Source organism: Lotus japonicus, chromosome 1, assembly GCF_012489685.1.
Source record: "Lotus japonicus ecotype B-129 chromosome 1, LjGifu_v1.2".
NCBI lineage: Eukaryota > Viridiplantae > Streptophyta > Magnoliopsida > Fabales > Fabaceae > Lotus > Lotus japonicus.
The window spans coordinates 71387428-71396109 of record NC_080041.1 but is presented as its reverse complement, the minus strand read 5'-3'; the positions used below and the strand labels follow the sequence as shown (position 1 = coordinate 71396109).

General features: G+C 37.1%; 1 protein-coding gene across 4 annotated transcripts; it reads right to left on the bottom strand.

The window, feature by feature from the left end:
* On the bottom strand, positions 1-8112 carry LOC130745820 (uncharacterized). Of its 4 annotated transcripts, XM_057598236.1 has the most exons (17): positions 7735-8112; positions 6913-6963; positions 6598-6834; positions 6187-6285; positions 6042-6097; positions 5842-5953; positions 5571-5750; positions 5002-5271; positions 3969-4181; positions 3678-3881; positions 3462-3587; positions 1979-2272; positions 1765-1863; positions 1234-1525; positions 1014-1149; positions 864-899; positions 1-322 (listed from the first exon to the last, which is right to left on the bottom strand). In XM_057598236.1, coding segments are annotated over exons 1-17 (2517 nt in total). In that variant the 5' UTR covers positions 7846-8112; the 3' UTR covers positions 1-321. The 4 variants fall into 4 exon arrangements, with proteins under 4 accessions (XP_057454219.1, XP_057454192.1, XP_057454201.1 ...); XM_057598209.1 differs by having other exon boundaries at positions 1014-1525; positions 7735-8111; XM_057598218.1 differs by having other exon boundaries at positions 1014-1525; positions 6598-6828; positions 7735-8111.
* Positions 8113-8682: the final 570 nt, after the last annotated feature.

The window sequence follows — 8682 nt, the reverse complement described above, 5'->3', positions numbered from 1 at the left end:
TTGGCAAACTGAAAATGTTTACTAAGTTGGTTAATCTTTCAAGCATTCACAAAAAAAGGATATTGATGAGTTATAACATGCAATGTACGCATGAACAACAAAAGCACGAGGAGGCCCAAATTAATGAAAGCACACCAAAATGAAAAAGGAAGGAGAAATAAATTACTACAGGAAATGGAGACAGCATCGACAATTCAGATCATAATTTGCCCACGACACAAGATTACTTTGTCAATGCTTCAAAAAAATTCTTCCCCTCAAACGGTAAACATCGACCATACATATTATCATCCACGCATGACAGTCTATACCTGCATGTTTCCTGTCAATACAAACAGCAATTGAAAATTTGAACACATTGCAATATTAATAATACATAGCTCACACATACATGAGTTCTGTAATAAGCAATCGTGTTGTACTTTCAAAATATTATATAGAATCTTGAAAATTGCATGATTATTATTCCCGGGCAAAAGTACATGTGTGTGTAGGAACCTAGGGACAATTGCAATGGAAAAACTCAATGCAATCTGTCAAGGGGCAGACACATGTATCCAAATAACAAATTCTACACTGCTATTAATCATTAGGGTTCAATAGATTGAAATATGACTAATTACTAGAAAAATGGGAGGAGATGTTACAATAGGCCCAAGGTTATGGCTAACAGAAAATGTATGGATGAGTTTATATTCCAACAAGTCAAAAACTAAGAACAATAAAGGATAAATAAGGGAGAAAGAGTATATTAGCTCTCAATTCATGCTAAACTAAAGTACATACTGGCATACATATTTGACACGTCAATGGAAATTCAAAGCAAACACATATAGCATTTTTAAGAGAGTAAGAAGACTTACTATCTTCGAGGAGGGTACAACACAGCACCAGTTGACCTGTCATAAAAAACAGTAAGCACGATTTCCTTTTATTGCAGCAAATATCATTATCAATAAGAAGACATGAAAGCATGAAAACATTCTCATTTATCGGCCAATGTACAGTCATACCTCGCCTGCTGCTTAGAAGCAAGGCTTGAGACTAGCCTCCCATTTGCAGAGCCTGAAATTGGGGCACCGCCCATACTTCTGTCAAGGCTTCCCCCATTACCAATAGCTAACTGTGCAGAAGACTGGATATTCCTACCTTCAAGGCCATTCAATTCACGGGAATCCTTAGATTTACTCAAAATTTTAACATTTGAAACACCCCCAGGAATACCGAACACACCATTTGGTTGCTGATGCTGGACTGCTGAAAAGTTTAGAGGATTCATAATATTTGAAGATATGGCCGCATATTCCTGCAGTGACTTTTCAGTTTTGATACTTTTGGAATCAATTGGAGATCTCTTCATGCGATGAGATTGAGCCATTGGCGTGACAGCTACAGTGGGCATGTATGTAGAGTAAGGAGATGATGCTGCAGCTGCTGCAGCAACTTTGGCAACGGCGGCAGTTGCAGCTATCATTTTTTGTGCTCCTTCACGGAGCTGAATATAGTCACCCTCGATAAAAAATAACTGCAATGATCAGGAGGGGATAAAATCAGACTTCTGAAATTGTTAAAAAAGATTGCAAATTATATGAAGCAAAGAAGATAATTGAAATAAAACAGCAAGGCAGCCAGAAATTTTGACAAATGATTTGTCATATTTTGAGGCAAGGATAGATGGATGGTTCCACCACTTTGTGGCTAAATATGTAGTTATATAGCAGTACTATAAATTCTGTCCATCCAAACTCTCACTTAAAAACTTACTTCAGGATGGCTAGCCACAAAGTCTTCGAGCTTTCCATACTTTCTTTTGTAATCATGCCAATGTAGGGGTGCAAGCATCTTGCCCAGTCTGTTAGGGAGCTGTTTTTTAAACATAACAGATAACAAATTATATCAATTTTTTTCTGGTGTGTTGGGGTGGGGGGCTATATCTTTCATGAAAAGCACGAAGGTTCCCACTTAAAAGCTGACTAACCGTTGAACTAATTCGAATTCGACCACCAGCTGGAATAGTGCGAACAATACAAGCTAACAGTGACCTTTCATCAAGGAAGGAAGTCTCTGAGGTCTTTGCAAATGTTGAATTTGTCTGCCCAGTAGAGGTAAATGCTTCAGACAAGACTGAATCGTTAGAATTATTCTGTATCATTTCATCATGATTAATTGAATGGTTTGTGACAGACGATGCATTTGCACCAGAACTTGTTTGCTCAGCTAACAAAATATGGTCTTCATCTCCATCAATAGATAATGTCCCCGAATTCTGATCCTGCAGAAGGAAAAATTGTTAGCTTTCATCTTCTCAGATGTAAATAGACCAAAGCCAATTCTTGGGTTGCTTTCTCTAAATACTTTTCACGAGGCACCTTGCTTTGAACATAAGCAAACAGAAGCACTTGTGAATTCCTCAAAAAAAAGGGGGAAAAAGGGCCCCTCAAAGTGATTTTGTCTTCAAAGTTAGAGTTAAGATCATAAATCATTCCAGAAGTTAAGCCAAGCCTGGAGATGCCCTTTCTTGGGAAAGGATTCTCTCTAGTGACTTCTTCACTGGACAGGATCCCAACCATTGAGTAATTTATTGTATATAAATAAGACAACTATAATAATTAAAATTTTAAAAATTTGCTAGATTATCAACTGGCACCAAATGCAGTGAAAACGTACAACTGAGAGGATCCTCTTGCCTAAGTTACTTTAGAGGAGCCTTATACTTTTAAAGATGAGCTTAATTACACTTTTAGTCCCTTAGGATATGTGAATTTCCTCCCTCAATAATTTTTTTTAAACGTCACAGTTAAGGCCCCCCATCACTTTTATTCTAATTAGAACAATCAAATTCTAATTTTTTTTAAATAAATTGAATCGATTAAATAATCAAAAACTCACCAACCAAAATAATAAAGTTTCACCAAAACGTTAAAAAATCCTCCATAAATCCTAACCTCCATTATAAAATCCTTCAAATTTTATGAAACTTTGACTAAATTTCTGAGTTCTAAACTTCTATAATTATTTCATATCCCAAATCCAATCATGAATACCAAAACATTATAATGGAAAGTGAAGATTTCAGGTTGATAAAAATTGACAGGTGAACCAAATAGCTCAATTTTAAACATAGGGTATTGAATATAGCTCGAAAAAGAAAAAAAAAATCAGTGGCCAAATTCAGTCAACCCCACAAGAACCAAAAGTGCAATTAAGGCTAAAAAATTACAGTGCCTGTTGAACGTGTATTTAGATGCTAGGATATACTTTTATTAGTTGGTTCATACACCCAAAATACGTGGACATCTTCATACAATTACATTAAAATACAAAAAACTGTAACATTACATAGTAGTTTTGAGATGCAGCAGAAAACCCACAGGAAAGAAAATAAAAACTTCACCAATCAAACCTGGCAGTATCAGCCAAACAACAAGAAGAGCAAACAGGCAAGAATATTTGGAACGAACCTTCATTTCACCATTTGGTTCAAAAGAGTTCAATCTCAATGCATCAGAGAACTGTGCAGACATTTGTTGTAAGCTTTGATCTTGTTGGGAAGCAACGAGCTGAACTTTATCAGCTGACTGAAGAACCTTAAAAAAAACAGACATATATCATTAGTATTTTACACTTCTCAGGGAAAATAAATTATGAGTACATAAGTGAGTCATTAGTTATATAACCTGTGTTTCCCCTAAAGATGAAGAAACTACAGTCAGTGGCTCCTCGCGTTGGTGGATGTGAGCATCTGAATAATCTCTATGAGGAGTTTGGCCATTAACAGATATTTCATAATTATACATGGCATCAGATCTAGTCAAATTTGGATCAGCTTGGGACGATGAAGGATTATCCTGCATGGATACCTGTGAATCCTCTGAAACAGCCTGAAGATACAAGTATAAATCTCACACATCACAAAAACAAAATTGAAAAAAATTAAAGACAGCTTAAATATTGGTATATGGCAATACCTGCGGATTTTGCCACTGTTGCACAGGTGATATTGTGGGCACTGGGTTAAAATGTCCAATATGTGATTGAGGAATATGCGATGCAACTGAATTGGGCACTCCTTGCTGATGCATAACATATGGATGTAATGCAGTTACTTGGCCAGGTGGGAGGTATGATGGTGGGACAATTAAAGACGATGGAGCAATAGGGACACCAGCTACATGATCAGCCTAGAAATAACCACAAGTATATTGTAAAAGGGTGAGATACATCACTCCCCAATCCAGTGAGCAAGTGTGTCTATCAAATCATACAACAAAGTACTAGGCATACAGCTAAGTCGTATGATACAAGTATAACCATATGATAGTAAGGGAAAATGGTTCATCTCATTCATAAAAAAGTAGACATTATTTTTTTTAAATTTACTTCCTCATTTATAATGAGGGCTGATATTAACATCAGGATTCATGAAAAAGAACTAATATGTATCACAACTTCCAAGCACTGTGCAAATGCAGTTCATCATCACTACTTTGTAGTTTGTTCGTCAACAACTTAATCCCTAGCAACCTTGAGACCACTCTCATTCTTCAAACCATTCAATAAAAACAAAAACACCGCAAACGACCCTCTTATTTCTACGTGATACATAATCCATGTGAAATATTGTCAAATTCCACATCGAATAAAAATGACAAAGGATGATTGGATTCAACAGAACAAGGTCACTGTTCTACCACTAAATGACTAAAATAAAGCATATGTGAGACAGGCTTAGATTGCAAATTACCCAAAAATCGGGAAACACATTGCATACACAAATCTACCAATATACTGCCAGGAATTTTGCAGTAATCATAGGAATTCGTTTAAGCATGCTGGTAGCTTACCAGTTGAAAACCCATGTGACACTATATAACAGTTATCCATTAGCTAAATCATTATAATTTCAAATTCAATTGACAAAATAAAAAAGGCAAATGCATGGTATAAAACCAACTATACAACTAGCTGTTTATCTACCAACAATTAATTAAAGCACCCAACCTGAATTTGCGGATTGCTCGTAGATGCAAAAGGTGGAACATTATCAGAGCTTTCATTTGGATGGAGACCATTATTTCCACCTGAAGCATTACCTCCATTTAAGTCAAATTGGCTTGCATTTTCCTGTCCATACTGATTTACATTATTATTTGAATTTATTTGGGACATTCGTGAATCGTCATTGTAAGCTCCACTCCTCTCTCTCGAATCAGCCAGCTCAAGCTGTAGTTGCTGAATAGTATGCAAATGATGTCTCTCCATCTCTGCATACTAAAGCCACCAAACCACAAATTAAACAGAGTGAAGCAACATCAACTATTAATTCAAATAAGTAAATAAAAATACCAAACTGAAAAGAACCGAACATGCATACAATGCTCACTAAGAAAATTAAAATTATTCTTAAACACTAGACATATTGCAAAGAATCTATACAAACAAATCAGATCAATAAGTTACCTGGTGATGTGCATTTTATTAGAGCATAAGTACAAATTAATTAAATTACTGGATTAAAGAAACACAAATGAAATTTGATCCTTGAAGAAGAAAAGGGATGCCAGATCAACCTGTCTCTGGAAACCCATCCACAGTTGATTATATTGCTCTGTGCGCTCTCGCAATTCAGCCTGTAAAGTCTGGTTTGTAGTTGATTGGAAAACATCCATCTCTCGAACACGAGCTATCCATGCTTGTGCCTCTCTGACCTGCTCATCTTTAATCATAATGGTCTCCTGAGCAACCCTATTCTGAAAGAAAGAATCAACATTCGACCACATAAACCAACATATCATCAAATAAACTCTTTTAGAAACAAATTACATAAAAAAAGGTGCCTACTTGATCCTGCAACTCAATGAGCTGCCTATCTTTTTCTTGGATATGCTCTTGCAGATCATGTATTTGTTTTATATGTTGAGCTCTTTCAGCTTCTGCATGATCACGCTCCCTTCTGCAAAATGATTTACCCATTGAAGCATGGAGAGATGTCTAGATGCAAAGGCTAAACATCATTCAAATACATTTAGATGAAAAAAAACCTAAATGTTGCTAGTTCTTTGCTTTGCTCACGCAGAAGGTCTTGTTTAGCCCATGCCTAACATGACAACAATACCACCCAAATTACAATACAGCAAAACTAATGTTTAAAAATAAATATATAAAGATGCTAGCAGTTTAACAAACCGCTTCATTGTCTAGTTTAATAGTATGGAGTTCCCTATCTTTCTCTTCCATTCTCCTTTCCAGCTCAAGAATTGTCTGGTCCCTTTCACAAAGCTGTTCCTGCAAAGGAAGGTAAACAAGTTTTAGGAAGCAAAGCATGTAACTTAAAGTCCAGATACTTAAGTATAAAATGCCCCTTTTAAACATCAGAAATATAACAGTTGCATCTCATCTACTGCACCAAACTATCATATCAATAGTAATTGACACTTGACAGAATCCATCAGCTTCTACCATGAAAGGGTACAATTAAATGCCTAAAAGCATGTTTTTCATGTAAAATCTGAGCAAACCCTTTTCTTTTCAAAAGTTGGAGATAGATTAACCCGGTCTTTCACGTCCAAATACACATGTAAAAGTTGGAATTTACACCTGAAGCCTGCTGGTATTATTAGCATGTTCCTTGACTTGAGCATCAAAGGTGCTTCGCATTTCCATTATCTCACTTCTGGCAATGATTTGAGCTTTTAGTTCAATTTCCACTTGCAGCATTTCCTGCCTTTGTCTAACAACATTATGAAGTTGTTGCTGTAAAATATCATTGTCTAATGTTCCGTCCACTGTTATTGAACAAAAATCAACATCAAGAGGCTCTCTTCCTTGCTGCACCTTGAAAAATAGGAAGAAATCATCTTCAGGATCTTAATTCCTTAAAATAAAAAACAGCTTCTCACGCTATCACCTTACCTCATATATGGTTCTCTCATCTGACTGCCCTAGTTTTGCATTTGCCAACTCCTGCACATCAACGTTTGTCCATTGTCAACCAAACAAATAAAGAAAAATGAAAGTTCAAAGGCTTCCCAAACCACATCAAACCACATCCAATGGCATAATGTTAAGCAACCAAAACTTCAATACACTAACATACAAACATCATTAAGCCCATTAATGAAACCTAAACTCCAACCCCATTAAGACTGTTACCTTAATCTTCAACATGAACATGAAGGACATTCTACCTAAATTGACTTATAGGGTATGCTGTTTGGAAAAACCCAACCTGCTTATAAAAGTAACTATATTAAACTATCATTGATAGAACTAAACCTGCCCACTTCAAAATAAATGCACATTCCATGTGCCCTATGGTTTACAACAACCAAATATTTTCCCGCAAACCAAATTTTAAAACCACACAGGCCTCTACCAAAGAAAAACAAAGTAGACACAAAAACTATAAACAAAGCTGAACTACTTCAAAATTGATCCCCAGTGAGAAAAAAACACAACTGAAATGGTTTGTTCAACACACACAGACACAGAATGAAGTAAGTACAATCGCACAAGTAAGACCACACTATCCGTTTTCTCAAAGCTTAGCATCAAAAAGGAAAACGAGCATTGGCAACAAACAACAATGTTAAAAACTAGAACCCTAATCCCAATTTGGGTGAGGCAAGTAATGTGAGAACAAAAAAACGAAACGAAAGGTTTTTCTATTTTCTGTAACAATTTGAAAACGATCATGTTCTCTGAACTTCAACAATGTGGAGTGCGAATGAGTACCTCGTCGTTGGGGTTTCTGGCGGAATGAAGATGGTCAGAGACAGCACGGCGTTCTTTGCGGGAGGGAGGCGTGAGCTGGAGAGAGGCGCCGCGAGTGGCGGTGGCCTCCATTGAACGAGAACTGGCCACCGCGTCTACACCCTCAGTGAAAACAAAGAAGAAGAAGAGAAAGAAATCCCTAACCCTAGAATTGAAGAAATTGCGCGGAGAAAGGGGTTAACGGAACGAATGCAAGTGAAGAGGATTGGGATTAGGGTGGAGGAGAAGGGTTTTGGAACGGTGGTGGTGGCGGTGGTGGACGGTGGTGGTGGTGGAGCTGAGAGAGTGTGTGATTGGATTGGGGCGTGAGAGACAAATTTCTACGGGCACGGCGTGGACGGAAGGGAATTTATAGGGCATTCGCATCATCACTCCATGCTTTGTACTTAGATGTCATCTCTAGCTTCACGCTTCCCGCTTTCGCGTGGATCATACTTTCCTTCTTTTCTTTTGAGTTTCTTCTATTACATTACACGGGCCTCCAAAGCCCATTTTGTACAATAAAATAAAATGCATTTACAAATATTCTTTGAAAATGAAATATGACAAAGGCCCATTTGAAGTGTGTCTTGTATTAAAGAAAAAGTTTATTTGAATATATTTTGTAAAAAAAATATAGGTTTATAGAACTTTTTTCCTCGGCCCTAACAGATCGAGACCATCACCAACCATGAATCCAACCTCAGCCACCAGATTGAGATTCATCCCATGCCCAACCAGATCGAGACCCATCATCAGATCGAGCTAGTTTCCAAGATTGAGAGCCCGGTGACATAAACAACTATGAATCCAACCTCAACCACCACACACATAATTGGAACCGCCACTCGAAGCAGGTACACAAACAGAAAACTGCGAGATTGGAAAGGCGTTATGCTAGGATCTAAGAAACCAATGTCCACCCATTAT

What these genes read in the sequence shown, in the direction of transcription:
- LOC130745820 (XM_057598209.1), bottom strand. Translation starts at nt 7,845, where the DNA reads ATGGAGGCCACCGCCACTCGCGGCGCCTCTCTCCAGCTCACGCCTCCC. An exon ending in AACAGTGGCAAAATCCGCAG is followed by an intron (nt 3,882 to 3,968) that starts GTATTGCCATAT and finishes TTGTATCTTCAG; the next exon opens with GCTGTTTCAGAGGATTCACA. An exon ending in GCTTCTAAGCAGCAGGCGAG is followed by an intron (nt 900 to 1,013) that starts GTATGACTGTAC and finishes TTTTTATGACAG; the next exon opens with GTCAACTGGTGCTGTGTTGT.